At 34.7% G+C, this 18430-nt stretch overlaps 1 protein-coding gene across 3 annotated transcripts in view; it reads left to right on the top strand.

The window, feature by feature from the left end:
• SEPTIN7 (septin 7) overlaps window positions 1-18430 on the top strand; it is a 134541-nt gene that overhangs the window by 65696 nt on the left and 50415 nt on the right. For all 3 annotated transcript variants that reach the window (XM_073238605.1, XM_073238604.1, XM_073238603.1), the window contains one exon: window positions 13442-13548. In XM_073238605.1, the coding sequence (XP_073094706.1) occupies window positions 13442-13548 (107 nt within the window). The remainder of the gene's footprint in view (window positions 1-13441; window positions 13549-18430) is intronic.

The following is an 18430-nucleotide window of genomic DNA, read 5'->3' as shown; positions in this document are numbered from 1 at the left end:
AAGTTTTTGCCTTCTGCTTTTTTTAAAGTTTTGTTGCTATTTTTTTCCCTCTATCATAGGAAACTCTAAAGTAAAGTTTGTAAATTAGAGACTGTAAGTAGAATTAAGGAAACACAGCAAAAACTTAACATTAAATTCCCAATTCTCTGCTTGGGTGAATTCATATGTAATAATATTATGTTATTTGGTACATTACTGTTCATAACATGCATATCTTTTATATTGTCTAGTTTGTGGCTTTTAATTCTTCGCCTTACTAAAATGAGACTTCTGGTTTTTGTTGTTTACATTTACTTATTTTGCTTAGTAATATTATTGTTTGGATTAAATTTGACTGTAAATATTGGAACTTTAAAATAACAGTATCTGAACAAGATAGAAATTTATTCTTCCTCTATTTCAGAATGTGTAGTTGAATAGTCCTGGACTGAAATGATAGCTAACTATGCTTTAAGTTCTCAGTGTTCTAGGTGCTTTCTTTTTTGTTGCCTCACTAGAAACGTTCTCTCTTACTTAGGTGCTTTATAGTCTAAGATGGCAAATTCAGCTCTGAGTGCACTGGTTACATTCCAGTCAGTAATATGGAGAAAAGAAAAGAGGATTGTACTGCTTTTAGAGAATATTCCAAGAAGCTGTCCCATGGCTCAGACTCTGGAGCCATGTTCAAAACTGTCATAAGTTCAAATTCTCTTGACTTTAGGGAAAATACTACTGTGGTAGTTTTACGTAATCAGGTTAGCATGAGGATATACAGCAGGTCTGGATACCAACCTTGCCTATTTGGATATTCTACTCAGGGCCTTTGTGGCAGCAATCATTCACAACAGTTTTGGTGTGGTGATGTGCAGCTAAGAATTGCACATATGTTAAGTAGACAAAGCAAGGTGCCGTATTTCTAATTTAAGAAAGTTGGAAGTACCCATGTTGTTAGGAATTATCCATGTTGGCAGTGTTGGGAGTACTGACCAGCTCCTACTCATCCTTCAAAATTTATCTTTCATTTCAATGGGAAACTTTTTTGGTCCATAACAGTCTTTTTCTTGCCTCTCTTATGTGCTCGCTCTTGTAGTATTTTGTGGATATGTTCATTATGCCATATTTGAATGAAATGGTATGTTATTACCTAATCTCCTTAAATATCATAGCAATAATACTATTTATTGAATGCTGTTTACCAGGTATTGTGCTCAGGTTTCACATGTATTATCTAGTTATGTATCTACATAATTAATGTATTTTGTTAATTTGATATGTGAGAAAAGAGAAAAATTCTACTATCTTGCTCACTATAATAGGCTCTAAAGGGTAAGATTCTCATCCAGAAAGCCTGAAGTTAATAATAACTAAGGTCATAACCACTATGATATGCTTGTCTAGTTGTCCAAACAAAATGCTGCAAGTTGTTTTAAGATTTTTCCCTTTCACTTTTCCCTGGCTTCCATCCACCCCCTCAGTTAGTCCCTAAATATGTCTTAATTCTTTTTTCTCTCTCTTTTTCTTTTTCTTTTTTTAAAGCCTTCCTCTCTGTCAGTATGCAGGTCAGTGGTTCTCCACCTCTGGCTGCATATCAGCATTGCTTGTGATTCTCAAGCCTTGGCCCTGGAGATTGATTTAGTAGTTGTGAGCCTGAAGCCCAGGTGTATGTATTTTACCCAAATAAATTGCCTTGATTCAAACTCTGTTTTGTGTCTGTGAGTTCTTCCTTTTCTGTAACCTTTCTTTAGTTTGTGTTTATCTTTCAAGCTCCAGTTTTGTTGTCACCTTTTTCTGGAAATCTTTTAACTCCCATCTGATTTAGAAGTTTTTGTTCTGTGTTTTCTACCATCCTAAATAAACTTATCCAAATATAGAGCTCGTATACATTTACTTACTTGTCTGTTACCCCAACTAGGAAGTTCCATTAGAATTGAAGTTATGTCTTATTTGCCCTTTTAATCCCTGTGCCTTGTACATAGTAAGTGACTAGTAAATATTTACTGAATTATATTTCATGCATAGCAGTATGTCACATTGCTCTCTAAGGATATTTTATATTCAGAATTTGGCATTGTTTTCAGTTTTCAGTATGATCTTACAGTCTTTATCAGGGCAAGTAAAAGAAGAAATATTACTAGAAGAAATCCTAAATCAAACTTTAATGGATTTCTTCTCCACATGGGACCTGACTTGTGATTTACTGTGATCTTGTGCATGATTAGGATGTTAAATCTAAGAGCAAAAATGGTAACTTGCCTATTTTCCAGTGACTAGAAATTAACCTCTTAGAACCTTATTTTTCTATAATTTTACCTATTTCGCAATATGCTTTTTGGTTACTTTGGTTATTCACAACAAGGAAAATAACATGTTTGTTGTAGAAAATACTGGTATAAGGGAAAGAAAGCCTGGTTCCAAAACACAGCTCTGGGGTTTCCTTCTATGTCGCCAATGAAAGTGTCCACCTCCCCAACCTTTCTTTAAGAAGTTGTAGGAATTAAGGCTTCTGTGCCTCACACACTTAGTTGTTTAGGGATTGAAGGTAAGCCTGTAAACACAGAGATATATAAATAATCTCTGTATCATTCTTTATTCCCCCTATGGTAGTACAGGAGGAAAGACACTTAGAGGTACTAAATCAGCTCTGACCATGTAATTCCTATTCTATGGGTGAAATTTACACCCCCTCCTTTTTAAACTTATCTGAGGAAATTGATCAAATTCCTTTCTACAGTAATGATAAAAGTAGGAAGTAAGCAACCGAAAATTGAAATGCTAGCAATTTCTAGGAGCTTAAAAGTTGCTTTCAGTTGGTGTTTATGGGACAGTTTCAAATACTGATTTTTTTTTGGTGATCATACTAAAAAAATAGCCGTTTTTTTGAGGGCATCAGTTTTATTGACAAATCATGTTTTTATGAGAAGAGGGATAAAACCTTGATTTGGACTTACTGGATGGGAATTTTTCTGAATTTAAAAACTACCTACTAAATGCTAATTTTCATTTCTTTTAGTACTCATTACCCAATAATTAGTGTTCTTTTACTTTTGCTGGTAAGGAAGCTGAAGCAAAGAGGTTGCATATGGTAAAGGTTGTACATATACTAAGTGGAAAAGCTGTGGTTTTGAACCTAGCTTCACAACACTAAACCTAGCTTTAGTGTTTCCAAAGTATTTTGACGTTTATCCAAATTTAAACTCTAGGGAACTTTCTGTACCTTAATCAGTAGATTAAAATGTTTGGAATTTAATACCAGCTTTCTGTGAAAAATTTTGTAAATTTTTTTCCCCAAATACTTAAACCATCTTTATGGTGCGGGCAGGGTGAATGAATTCTTGAACTTAGAAGTAAGAATATTGGGTGGGCTTAGTCTTAAGTTAAAACACCAAATGCTACCTTACCTTGGGCAAGTCCCTGAAGTTTTTTCCTCCATGGTAGGTTAACTATCTCAAAAGGTTGTTTTGCAGGGACAATGAAAAAGGCTGCCCTAAGGAAAGATACTATAAACAAATAGGGGGAAATCGGAATATTTACTCATTTACTGTATTCAAAGAAAGCATACCCATTTTTCTCTGGGGGAGGGTCAGAAGGCTCATCTTAATCCTGCACTTTCCCAGGCTTTCACATGTTTTTACTAGTAGTGACTAAACCCAGAAATACTGCCAAAATCCTCTGAGCCCTGCATTTGAGAATATTGTTTCTTCATGTTTATCCTGCATTCTTTCACCGAGTTTTTCCTCTTTTCTCTTTCTAAAACAGGTCCCATATCCTCATTCATCTCTTTTTAAAAAATTTTTCTATCAACACTCTTCATAATTTTTTCTTCTGTGTTTATAACTTAAATTCATCCCATCTAAAGGATCTTACACATTTTCATGTAGTTCTACATGAATCTCATACGAGATTCTCATATATACAGTTTTTTTTCAAAGTTAATTGCTACAACTTTTTGGAGACAGTATCTAACTGTTTATCAAAGTTGAAAATGTGCATATTGTAAGAAAATAGTAATTTATCCTCCATTTGCTCCGTGGTCCCAAGCACATAAGCCGGTGAGAATTACACCTGGGACTTGCCTGGGTTTACCCCGCCTTATCTCTAAACATCCCAACCCTCCCCCAAGGCAACAGGCGGAGGGGATCTGCCACAATAAAACGCACCATGCTGCTGCCCTCTCTCTCTCTCTCTCTCTCTCTCTCTCTCTCTCTCTCTCTCTCTCTCACTCTCAGCTGCCCTCTCTCTCTGTGTCTCTGTCTGTCACTCTGCTGCCCTCTCTTTGTCTCTGTCTCTCTGTCCCCCTGCTCTCTCTTATCTCTCTCTCTCTCTCTCTCTCTCTCTCTCTCTCTGTCTCTCTCTCACTGCTCTCTGCTCTCTGTCCCGCTGCTCCCTGTCCCGCTGCTCCCTCTCTCTTTCTCCACCCTGCCTTCTGGGGCAGCCACTCTCTCCTTCAGATAATAAAGTCTCTTGCGTGGGCCGTGTCTCCTGAATTGTTCTGGGTAAGGAGGGTCGCGGCGAGATACCTTTTCACATATTCTTTAAATACAAATTCTCATTTCCGGAAATTTATGTAGAAAATAGAAATAATATATAAAGATACATACAAGATAACAGTAAAGACATATACACAGTTGTCTTTATTATAGCATTCACAGGAGCAAAAAATGCAAACGTCTTGCATGTTCATTAACAAGGAAGGGATGATTAATTGTATCTATAACATTGGGTATTAGACTCCTATTATTAATAAGGCAGATAAACATGTTTTGATTTGAAAAGGTGGCCATGATATGTTGCATTCTTATAAAAGGAAGTTACAATATAAAACCTATGAAATGAGTCAGTTTTTGTGTGTACTTGTACTTACTCCATATACATGCATTTATAATTATATGTGTAAGAGCAAGTGTGGGAAGATATACACCAAACTGGTAACTGAGGTTATTTTGAGAATTGAAGGAACTCTTTGGAAGATAAAGAAGGAAAAATAACATTTATTATTGAATTTTACAAGCTTCTATAGCTTTTAAAATTTAATAGTTGAACTATAAAATAGATTAGACTGAATATATATATACACACACACACACACACGCACACACACATGCACATTACTTTTAATCTTGAAAATTTTAAACAGAAGTAGAGCTCAACAATTATCAACTCTAAATTTCCCCACCGGACCCCCTTTGCCCCTAGTTTTTGTGTATGTGGCAAAATGTACATAACAGAATATTTACTGTTTTAACCCTTTTTAAGTATATAATTCAGTAACATTAAATTCTTCGACACTACTGTGTAACTAACACCACTCCCCATCTCCAGAACTTTTTCATTAGCCCAAACTGAAACTCCATACCCATTAAACAATAACTCTCCATTTCCTCAGACCTTGGTAAGCACTCATGTACTTTATGTCTCTACAAATTTGGCAATTCTAGGTATCTCATAATGTAAGTAAAATCATACAATATTTTATCCTTTTGTGCCTAATTTCACTTAGTATAATATGGTCAAGGCTCATCCATGTTGTAGTATATATCAGAATTTCACTGTTTTTCAAGGCTGAGTAATATTCCATTGTATGTATATATCACATTTTGTTTACTCATCTGTTGATGGCATTTGAGTTGCTTCCACCTTTTGTTTATCACGAGCGTCTGTCTGTGGTCATTTGGCTTGTTTTTACCTTTTGGTATGGTGAGTAATGCCAGCATGAACATTTGTGTACAAATACCTGTTTGATTACCTGTTTTCAATTCTTCCAGGTATATACCAGAAGTAGAATTGCTGGATCATATCATCCTGTTTAAGTTTTTGAGGGCTTGTCATACCATTGTCCAATTTAACAATTGACAGCACACCAGTTTAATATTCCCACCAGTAATGCCCAAGTGCTTCTATTTGTCCATCCTCACCAACACTTGTTTTCTGGGTTTTTTTGGTAATAGCCATACAAATGGATATGCATTAGGGTTTTGATTTGCATTTTCCTAATGACTAGTGATGCTGAGCAGATTTTAATGTGCTTATTGGCAATTAGTATATTGTCTTTGGAGAAATATCTAGTCCTTTGCCCATTCTTAAATTGGGTGGTTTGCTTTTTGAGTTGTAGGCGTCCTTTGCTTATTGTGAACATTAATCCCTTATTTATGATTTGATTTTATGATAATCACTTATGATTATGATTTTAGTAATAAACCTAACAAAGGAGGCTAAAGACTTGCATACTGGAAACTATAAAACATTGCTGGAAGAAATTAAAGAAGACCTCAATAAATTGAAACATACCCTGTGTTCACAGAGTAAAAGTCTTGGTATTGCTATAAGGTCAATACTACCTACAGATTGATTTTGTTCCCTGTCAAAATCCCAATGATTTTTTTTTTTACAGAAATAGAAACACCCACCCTAAAAATCATATAGAATATCAAGGGACCCCAAATAGTCAAAATAACATCTTATAAAAGAAAAAGTTGAAGGACTCACTTCTTGATTTCAGAATTTACTAGAACACTATAGTAATCAAAAAGCATGCTGGTGGCATAAAGACAGACATACAAAAACAATGACAGAATTGAGAGTTCATAAATAAACCCTTGCATCGATGATCAAATGATTATTGACAAAGGATGCCAAAATCGTAGACTGAAGACAGGACAGTCTTTGCAACAAGTGGTGCTGGCAGTTTATTGGCATATAGTTATTCATAGTATTCCTTATAATCCTTTTCATTTATGAAAAATCAGGAGTAACATCCACACTTTCTGATGTAGTAATTTGAATCCTATTTTATTCTCAATCTAGCTAAAGGTTTAATTTTATCTTCTCCAAGAACCAGCTTTTGGTCTTGTTCTTTTTTCTGTTCTCTATTTTTATTATCTTCTTTCTGACTTTAGTATCTCCTTTCTTTTGCTAGCTTTTTGTTTAGTTTGCTCTTCATTTTTTAGCTCAAGTTGTACACTTAGTTTGTGGAGTTCAGATCTTCATTCTTATGTAAACATCTATAATTACAAATTTCCCTTTCTGCACTGGTTTTTCTGTATCCCATGAATTTTAGCATGTTATGTTTTCATTTTGTTTTTCCATGGTATTTTCTAATTTCCCTTGTGATTTCTTATTTGATGTATTGGTAAAGAGTGCTGCTTAATTTCCACACATTTCCATAAAAAACATGTTAATTTTTCCTTCTGTTACTGACTTTAGTTTCATTCCATTGTGATGGGAAAAGATACTTTGTATGATTTCTATCTTTTATGGTCAGTCTTGGAAAATTCTTCATGTGCACATGAGAGAAATTTTTAATTTGAGGTTCCCTGGTGTTTTGTCTGTGTTAGGTCCAATTAGTTTGTACTTTTCAAGTCCTCTATTTCCTTATGTACCTTCCTTTTGGTTCTTCTATCCATTATTGAAAGTGAAGTATTGAAGTCTAGCTTATTATTGTAAAACTGTCTGTTTTCCCCTTTAGTTCTGTCAGTGTTTGCTTCATATATTTGGAACTCTTTTGATTGTGGTGTATATATATATATTTATACAGTTGACCTCTAAACAAGGCAAGGGTTAGGGGCATCAACTCCTCACACAGTTGAAAATTCACATATAATTCCCACAAAACTTGACTACTGCCAGAATTTACTTATTGTAAATTATGACATAATTTATAACATAACATGAATAGTTAATGCACATTTTGTACATTATTTGTATTATATACTATATTCTTTATGGTAAAGTAATACGGAGAAAAGAAAATGTTTTTCAGATTGTTGCAGATCTCCAAAAAATTTTCCAGTGTATTTATTGAAAAAAATTTGTGTGTAAGTGGACCTGTGCAGTTCAAATCCATGTTGTTCAAGGGTCCATAATTCTAATGTCTGTTGCATGAATTGACCCTTTAATTGATATAAAATGACCTTCTTTGTATCTTTTTTTTTAATGTACAGTTTGTTTAATGAACTATTTCAGGGATAGAAAAAAGAATACAATACTCACATAAACACCAGATTAAGGGATAAACATCACGGATACAATGGACCCCTATGTATCCTTTCTCCTCAATCACATTTCCTTTTTCCCTCTCCAGAGAGTAGCTACTATCGTGTTATTTTCTATTTGTTATTCTTTCTAATATTTAGAATCATTAATTTACAACTACATGAGCAACATTATGTTTACTAGACTCCCCCCATCATCAAGTCCTCCCCACATACCCCATTACAGTCACTGTCCATCAGCATAGTAAGATGCTATAGAATCACTACGTGTCTTCTCTGTGTTGTATAGCCCTCTCCGTGTTACCCCCCCCGACCGCACATTATGTCTGCTAATAATAATGCCCCTTTTTTTCCCCTTATCCCTACCTTTCCACCCATCCTCTCCAATCCCTTTCCCTTTGGTAACTGTTAGTCCATTCTTGGGTTCTGTGAGTCTGATGCTGTTTTGTTCCTTCAGTTTTTTCTTTGCTCTTACACTCCACAGATAAGTGAAATAATTTGATACTTATCTTTTTCCACCTGGCTTATTTCACTGATCATAATACCCTCTAGCTCCATCCATGTTGTTGCAGATGGTAGGATTTGTTTTCTTCTTATGGTTGAATTTTTCCATGTGTATATATACCACATCTTCTTTATGCATTCATCTACTGATGGACACTTAGGTTGTTTCCATTTCTTGGCTATTGTAAATAGTGCTGCGATAAGCATAGGGGTGCATATGTCTTTTTCAAACTGGGCTGCCGCATTCTTAGGGTAAATTCCTAGGAGTGGAATTCCTGGGTCAAATGCTATTACTATTTTGAGTTTTTTGAGGAACCTCCATACTGCTTTCCACAATGGTTGAACTAATTTACATTCCCACCAGCAGTGTAGGAGGGTTCCCCTTTCTCTGCATCCTTGCCAACATTTGTTGTTGTTTGTCTTTTGGATGGAGGCCATCGTAACTGGTATGAGGTGATACCTCATTTTGGTTTTAATTTGCATTTCTCTAATGATTAGCGATGTGGAGCATCTTTTCATGTGTCTGGTGGCCATCTGAATTTCTTCTTTGGAGAAGTGTCTGTTCAGATCCGGTGCCCATTTTTTACTTGGATTATTTGCTTTTTGTTTGAGGTGCTTCAGCTCTTCATATATTTTGGATGTCAACCCTTTATTGAATCTGTCATTTGTGAATATATTCTCCCATACTGTGGGATGCTTTTTTGTTCTGTTGAACGTTTCCTTCACTGTACAGAAGCTTTTCAGCCTGATATAGTCCCACTTGCTCATTTTTGCTTTTATTTCCCTTGCCCGGGGAAATATGTTCATGAAGAAGTTGCTCATGTTTATGTCCAAGAGATTTTTGCCTTTGTTTTTTCCTAAGAGTTTTATGGTTTCATGACTTACATTCAGGTGTTTGATCCATTTCGAATTTACTTTTGTGTATGGGGTTAGACAATGATCCAGTTTCATTCTCTTACATGTAGCTGTCCAGTTTTGCCAACACCAACTGTTGAAGAGGCTGTCATTTCCCCACTGTATATCCATGGCTCCTTTATCACATATTAATTGACCATATATGTTTGGGTTAATAGCCTTCTTTGTATCTTGTAACAGTTTTTGACTTAAGCCTTGTTTGTCTGTATTAGTCTAGCCACCTCATCTCTTTTGGTTACTACTTGCATGGAATACCTTTTCTATCCTTTTGCTTTCAACCTGTGTGTGTCCTTAGATCTAAAGTGAGTCTCTTAAAGGTAGTATATTGTTGGATCATGGTTTTTTTAGCCATTCTGGCCAACTGTGCCTTTGGTTGGGGAATTTAATCATTTACACATATAATAACTACTGATAATTAAAACTTTTGTCATTTTGTTTTCTGTATGTGTCACAGCTTTTCTATACTTCATTTACTACTTTTTCCTTTTGTGTTCAGTTGAGTTTTTGTAGCATCACATTTTGATTCCTGTTCTCATTTCCTGTTTTGTATATTCTATAGATATTTTCTTTGTGGTTGTCAGAGATTACATATGACATCCTAAATTATTATAATCTAATAATGAACTAAATACCAATTTAATACACAAACTATTCATATGCTTCCCATTTGTTATTGATGTCAAATTGTATCTTTAAACATTGTGTACTTTTTAACATAGATGTATAATTTTTATTCATTTTCTTTTAAACTTTACAGAAAATACAACGTTATAAACCAAAATTATAAAAATAGTGGTGTTTTATGTTTGTCCAGGTATATACCTTTATTGGAGAGCTTTAAGTCTTCTTATGGATTTGAGTTAGTGTCTAGGGTCCTTTCGTTTCAAATTAAAGGACTCCCCTCATCATTTCTTGTAAAGCACTGAGAATGGTAGTAAATTCTTTCATTCAGTTTTTATCAGAGAGTATCTTAATTTCTGCCTCAGTTTTTAAGCACAATTTTGCCAGATACAGAATTCTCATTTGACATTGTATCATCACACTGCCTTCTGCCTCTAAAGGATTTTGCTGAGAAATTGTCATGTAATCTTATTGAGGATTTCTGTGTGGTAAGTTGCTTCTCTCCTGCTGCTTTCAAGATTGTCTCTGTCTTTGTCTTTCATCAGTTTGGTCATGATGTGTCTCTGTGTGAGTCTTGTTGAGCTTGTTGAGATTCTTGGATTTGTAGATTTGTGTTTTTCTTTAAATTTGTAAAAAATATTTCGGTCATTCTTTTCTTTAGATAATCTCTTTCTTTCTGAAACTCTTTCTGAAACCCTTCTCTTTCTAAAACTCCCATAATATATTGGTCCAGTTGATGTGCCAGGTCCCTGGATGCTCTGTTTACTTTTCTTCATTCTTTTTTCTTTCTGCTCCTTAGACTCAGTATTTTAATTATCCTGTTTTCAAATTTGCTGATTTTCTTCAGCCTGATCAATTCTGCTGTTGAACCTCTCTAGTGAATTTCTCAGTTCAGTTATTACATTTTTCAGCTCCAGAATTTTTGTTTAGTTTCTTTTTACAATCTCTCTTTGGTATTCTTGTATAGTTTTCCTGATTTCCATTAATTCTTTTTCCATTTTTTCCCTTAGTTCTTTAACATATTTAAGATAGCTATTTTAAAGTCCTCTTTTAGTAGGTCCAACATTTGTGCTACTTCAGGGATGGTTTCTGGGAATTTGTTTTGTTCTGTTCTATAAGCTATATTTTCCTATTTCTTTGCATACATTGTGATTTTCTTTTTTTATAATGTGCATTTGAAAAAACAGTCAACCTTCCCAGTTTTTGTTGATTGGCTCTATGTCAGGGCAGTCATCTGATAATTAGCTGGGCATGTGCTCTGATGCTCTGAGTCCAGACATCAGCCTGAAGTGAAAGTTTAAGGCCTGTCTGGACTTTTATGAGCATGCATATTGCCTGGGCCAATGTGTAGCTTCTCAGTTCCTCCTGGATACATGGCTGCTTTTGAGGGTTTTAATTCTCCAAAGAGCTTCACCTTAGCTTCTAGGACCACAGATGGTCTGTTGTATCTATCCACCCTTAATCTTTTGCTCTAGGTTTTCTGTGGATTTGGAGTCTCCCTGCAGCTTTCACTAGTGGTACCCAGTACTTTTTCCACCTGAAATCCTAGTTAAGCAAGACAAGGACCAGTCCTTCAGGCAGCCCCTAGAGAGATGAGAATGTTTTAAGTAAAGTCAATTCTGTTCTTTCTGGTTTGAGGGAAGGATTGAGAACTGGGCTGTCACCTCCTTGAGACACACAGATATACCACAGAGAGTAGGGCCAGAGCAAATGAAAAGTACATGTAATTTCCTGTTGTTTTGCTCATGGCATTTTCTTCACTGGCATGTGCTTGGTTGCTGTAGACCTTTGACTATTCGTTATTCCAGGACTCCAAGAGGGTTAATTTAGCCAGTTTCTAGTTGTTTTTTATGTTTCTGTGAGGGCTTAGGATATCTTAATTTGCCATTTTGCTGACATTACTCAGAAAATACTTTCAAAGTATTTATAAGTGAAGTAATTTTACAGCCCACAGAAATGTACAGAACTAAGAAAAAAAGTCTTACCTATGATTCTGCTACTCCATAGTAGGCATTGTCAACATTTTGATGTGTTGCCTTTCTGGCTTCCCCCACCAATCCCTTTATCTTTCCCTTTTACTTTGTCTGCTTTGTCTTATTCCCCCACTCCTCATCACCAAAACAAAAAAAGGAAAAATTAAATATATAAAATAAGGCCTAAACATAAATTTAGTCAATGTTAACTTTTTCAGAGTGTATTTTTTACATTTAACATCCAAAAATATTTTTATGAGTACCCAGCCTTTTCATTTAATAATGCTCTTAAATGAAAATATTGTAGATATTTCTGATTATTCCCAAATGCTTGGGTGTTATTCTAGTCTTTACTCATTTATTCAAGTTTTAAGAGTTAAGCAAGAAGCAGGTATGGAGAACCTATAACTTACTTTCCCTTGACTTAGAAATTTGGGGAATATTTTTATATCTAGAAAGAAGTGGTATCCCTCATTCAAAGAGGGTAAGCTAAGATCACTTAGAATGGATCTTAACCTTTCTTTATAGATGGAATATAAAAAGAACTCAATCTAGACATAGAAATAGTAAGGTTAATATTGTGACATGAGTTATTTGGACTCAAGATGGCTATTAAACTAACTGAAGTATTAACAATAACTAGATTCTTAACCCTGTTCATATTATTTGGTAATTAGAATATGATTATAATTTATTTTAACCCTGTACTATATGTATACATTTATGCTGAATTTTAGTAAAAAATAATTTGGTGTGTTATACTAGACTTGACATGGAAGGTCAAAAGACTGTGTGAATCATAGTGGAAATTGTGACCTGCCTTTCTCCATTCCTGCCTCCTATCTCAATCAGAAGTGCTATAAAAAATAATTACCTATGATTTTTTGAAGTCTAGTTTATGGAGAGATACCTTTTGTACTTAAAATGATTGGTATATGTGTGAATAAATTGCAGGTATTTTTTTGTAGTTCTCTTTTATACTAAGGTGCATTGTGATTCATTTTTCTTTTTGTCAGCAGATTTCTACTTACAGCAGCATGATTTCTTGCATTGGTTATTCATTAATTATTGTCTGTAATAAACATTTATATTTAACGTTTATGTTTAATTTCACTGAAGCAGCAAAGTATAATCCAAGTGGGATGTTTTCTTCATGACTAATTGAGGTTTTTAGGAATATGCTACTGTTAAAAATGGATACAGTTGTATCAGATACATTACTTTTAAAGAATACAGATTATAGAATGAAAAGCTAAAAAGAATTCTTAGAAACTTGAGTTTAATTTGCTAAGTTAGAAAATGAGGACAAAGAGTTTATTCTTATAGGGAATCTATATAGTATATTTTCTAATGTCACTTCGATGTCCTACCAAGAATGACTTTCATAAAGCGACTTGATTATAGTGTTGGTCAGTAAAGTGGCTGGGTTTAACAGATTTCCTCCCCCTTTTTTTTTTTCAGGTGAATCTGGACTGGGAAAGTCAACATTAATCAACTCATTATTCCTCACAGATTTGTATTCTCCAGAGTATCCAGGTCCTTCTCATAGAATAAAAAAGACTGTACAGGTATGGATATTAGTATTGTTAATTGATGAAACGCTGGAATAATGTTAATGTATACAAAACATCTGTAACTTTTACTGTGCTTCTCTATAGGTAGGTTTCAGATTTGGCCTCAGCCACTGTAAAGTGGTAAACATGATTGTTGATTTAAAAAAGAGACAAATGCAACTAATAGGGGAATTATCTTGATTAGAACCTTCTAAATTTGTCCTGAGGACCTTTCTATAGATTATACTGTGGTGTAGTAATTAAAACCCCTAGAGTTTGCTGTCCAGTATGGTAGCTACCTGCTATATGTGGCTACTTACTTAAGTTTGAATGAGTTAAAAGTAGATAAAATTTAAAATTCAGTTTCTGAATTGCATCCGTCACGTTTCAAGAGCTCAAATACTGTATGTGACAAGTGGCACCTTTTTGGGAGGTGTAGATACATTCCGCTATTGCAGAAAGTTTTAATAGACAGTACAGAGAAAACATGCTTTGTAGAAAAGCCATCATTTAAATACAGTGTTCTGTATTTGTCAGTGGCATAACAACACATGATAGTTAAATGGCAATAGCAATTCTTTAAGGCTCCTTATCTGTGTATGATCTTATTTATTCTCAATCTCTAATACACATTCTGATTACCTAGGGAGATTGTTAAATTTAGTTCCTGTTGTAGTAAGTGTGAGATGGGCTGAAATTCTGCATTTCTAACAAAAATGCCAGGGGATGCCAGTGCCCATAGACCGCACTTCATAAAGCAAAGTGCTGGACCCTAGATCTGCAGTATGTAGCACAGTAGCCAGTAGCCACATGTGGCTTTTTAGTTCTTAAAATGTGAGTAGTCCTAATTGAGATATTATGCAAATATATAACACTATTGCAGATTCTAGAGACTTAGTATGTAAAAAGGATGTAAAGTATCCCATTAATAACTCTTAAAATACTGCTTATATTTTATAGTGATAATATTTGGTTTTATTGTATTAAGTAAAATACATTGATTTCACCAGTCTGTTACTTTTTAAGTAGTTACTGAAAAAATTTAAAATACTTAGGTGGTTCACATTAAATATTTGTTGGGCTGTACTTCTCTAAACTATTGATTGAAAAATCATTTGTGGATTGATGCAGTAGCACATAAACATAGAGGAGGGAAGTGAACACTTCTGGCTGAAACAGACTTTATTGAAGTAATGATTGCTGGAGCTGGGTTTGAAGGATTGGTAGTGACTATCCCAGTGCACAAAGACAGTCTGGAGGTTCTGGACAGAAACTCATAGGTATCAAACGACAAAATGCAGTTCAGTAATTAGATCCCTAAGAAGTAATTCTGTGAAGTGAGTAATTTCTCCTTTTTAAAGTTTTTCTCTGTTCTGGGATTTTTTTTATATCCTTCATAGAGCTTGAGATTTCCAATAACTTGCAAAAAATGAATTCTAAAAACTTGATACTAAGTTGCTTATTTATTTTGTGATCACTATTGGCTATTTTAACCCTAAGCAAGGAAATAAACTTTTCTCTTTTTTAACTTACATATTTAAACTCAAGATCAGTAAACTAGGTATTTAGAAATGTTATGGAAACCCCACAGTTTAGATTCCTAAATTCAGGAATATTTAGTGTAAAATATCTGTTAGATCTTAATGGTCATATACCTATCAGTAGTGTTCTTTATAATTAGTGCCAGTGAGGAAATTTTCTGAATCCTCTTTGTAGTTCTAGTACATAGCATAATGCCAAGTTTACATTAATAATAAAACATGTAGTCATTAACATCATCCAGCTACTATTTCAAACACTTCAGGTGCATTAATTTATTTCTTACAACAATTTTATGAGGTTAGTTGTAGTAGCATTCTCATATCATAAATGTGAATATTGAGGCTTGGAGATGAAGATATGCCTGAAATCATGTAGAGTGACAGAGCTAGGATACAAATCTAAGCAGTCCAGTTAAGTCTGTATTCTATCAGGCTATACTATGTATGTTGTAGATAGCTAATAAACATTTGTTTAATAGATAATCAGTTCTTAATAGGTGGATTAGTTTTTCTTTACTAAATAATCTCCTTTTTTAATAATGTTTGGTCCAAAAAATTGTCAGTTTTCACAATTGTCAGTTTGTGTTTATTTCCCTTTTTCTTTAAAAACAGGGAGATAATTTTCCCAATTAGGAAATTTAGACAAAATGAAGATAAAATTATTCATCAGTGAAGGCATCTCTTCGTCATAGTTATATAATGTGAAAGTAGTTAAAATAACAGAAAATACCTCTCTAGGCCATTCAGTTATCTGTCTGACGTTTGCTTATCAGGGTTACTTAAGAATAGTGGTTTTTATGTTTTACTTTTTAATTTTCAAATGCTATAGGCATGATGTTTGCTGTTGCTTATTAGGTTTGAATTTGCAGGCTGGACTCAGAAGGTATTGACTTCCATTTAAATACTAGACTTGAAATACTAGTAAACTACTGCTGAGTGGATAATGGAAGGCAGTTAACTCATGAAAGTTTTGTACCTTACCATGTTTTATTTTACTTGAGTAATGAGTATTTCTAGCTCTCTTGATTTCACCCATATAGTGATTTTTGCTGGTGTCTGAACAGATGAAAGTATTGTCACGTGTAATCTCAGAAATCCAACACAGAGAAATCTAGTTTGACACACTCTGCACCAGAGTATTTACTTGAACAATGAGAGGTTGCTTGAATAAACTGTGCTTATTCTGTAATAGTCCACATATTGCAAAAAATATATTGAATAGGATTCGTACCAACTTGTCAGTGATTCTCCATACTGTGTGACTAAATAGTTTTCCTTTATCCTTTTTATTATATCTTCTCAATTTTATAAAGTCAGGATCTTTTCATTTATTTTTTTATTTTGGTATCATTAATCTACAATTACATGAGCAACATTATGGTTACTAGATTTCCCCATCATCAAGTCCCCCCCACATACCCCATTACAGACACCGTCCATCAGCGTAGTAGATGCTATAGAATCACTACTTCTGTGTGTTGTACAGCCCTCCCTGTGCCCACCCCCCCTATATTATGTGTGATGATTGTAATACCCCTTTTTCCCCCTTGTCCCTTCCCACCCATCCTCCCCAGTCCCTTTCCCTTTGGTAACTGTTAGTCCATTCTTGGGTTCTGTGAGTCTGATGCTGTTTTGTTCCTTCAGTTTTTTCTTTGTTCTTATACTCCACAGATGAGTGAAATCATTTGATAACTTGTCTTTCTCCAAGTGGCTTATTTCACTGAGCCATAATACCCTCTAGCTCCATCCATGTTGTTGCAAATGGTAGGATTTGTTTTCTTCTTATGGCTGAATAATATTCCATTGTGTATATGTACCACATCTTCTTTATGCATTCATCTACTGATGGACACTTAGGTTGCTTCCATTTCTTGGCTATTGTAAATAGTGCTGCGATAAGCATAGCGGTGCATATGTCTTTTTCAAACTGGGCTGCTGCATTCTTAGGGTAAATTCCTAGGAGTGGAATTCCTGAGTCAAATGCTATTACTATTTTGAGTTTTTTGAGGAACCTCCATACTGCTTTCCACAGTGGTTGAACTAGTTTACGTTCCCACCAGCAGTGTAGGAGGTTTCCCCTTTCTCCACAACCTCGCCAACATTGGTCTTTTGGTTGGAGGCCATCCTTACTGATGTGAGATGATATCTCATTGTGGTTTTAATTTGCATTTCTCTAATGATTAGCAATATGGAGCATCTTTAAATGTGTCTGTTGGCCATCTGAATTACTTCTTTAGAGAAGTGTCTGTTCAGATCCTGTGCCCATTTTTTAGTTGGATTATTTGCTTTTTGTTTGTTGAGGTGCATGAGCTCTTTTTATATTTTGGATGTTAACCCTTTATTGGATCTGTCATTTATGAATATATTCTCCCATACTGTAGGATGCCTTTTTGTTCTATTGATGGTGTCCTTTGCTGTACAGATGCTTTTCAGCTTGATATAGTCCCACTTGTTCATTTTGCTTTTATTTCCCTTGCCTGGGGAGATATGTTCATGAAGAAGTTGCTCATGTTTATGTTCAAGAGATTTTTGCCTATGTTTTTTTCTAAGAGTTTTATGGTTTCATGACTTACATTCAGGTCTTTGATCCATTTTGAATTTACTTTTGTGTATGGGGTTAGGCAATGATCCAGTTTCATTCTCTTACATGTAGCTGTCCAGTTTTGCCAACACCAACTGTTGAAGAAGCTGTCATTTCCCCATTGTATATCCATGGCTCCTTTGTCATATATTAATTGACCATATATGTTTGGGTTAATGTCTGGACTCTCTGTTCTGTTCCACTGTTCTGTGGGTCTGTTCTTGTGACAGTACCAAATTGTCTTAATTACTATGGCTTTGTAGTAAAGCTTGAAGTTGGGAAGCAAGATCCCTCCTACTTTATTCTTCCTTCTCTGGATTGCTTTGGTTATTCGGGGTCTTTTGTGGTTCCATATGAATTTTAGAACTATTTGTTCCAGTGTGTTCAAGAATGCTTTTGGTATTTTGATAGGGATTGCATTAAATCTGTAGATTGCTTTAGGCAGGATGGCCATTTTGACAGTATTAATTCTTCCTAGCCAAGAGTATGGGATGAGTTTCCATTTGTTAGTGTCCTCTTTAATTTCTCTTAAGAGTGTCTTATAGTTTTCAGGGTATAGGTCTTTCACTTCCTTGGTTAGGTTTATTCCTAGGTATTTTATTCTTTTTGATGCAATTGTGAATGGAATTGTTTTGCTGATTTCTCTTTCTGCTAGTTCTTTATTAGTGTAAATGAATGCAACAGATTTCTGTGCATTGATTTTGTATCCTGCAACTTTGCTGAATTCAGATATTAGTTCTAGTAGTTTTGGAGTGGAGTCTTTAGGGTTTTTTAT

This window comes from Manis javanica, chromosome 6, assembly GCF_040802235.1.
Source record: "Manis javanica isolate MJ-LG chromosome 6, MJ_LKY, whole genome shotgun sequence".
Taxonomy (NCBI): domain Eukaryota; kingdom Metazoa; phylum Chordata; class Mammalia; order Pholidota; family Manidae; genus Manis; species Manis javanica.
Note: the sequence above shows the minus strand (reverse complement) of the source record. Positions and strands in the feature narration are given on the sequence as shown.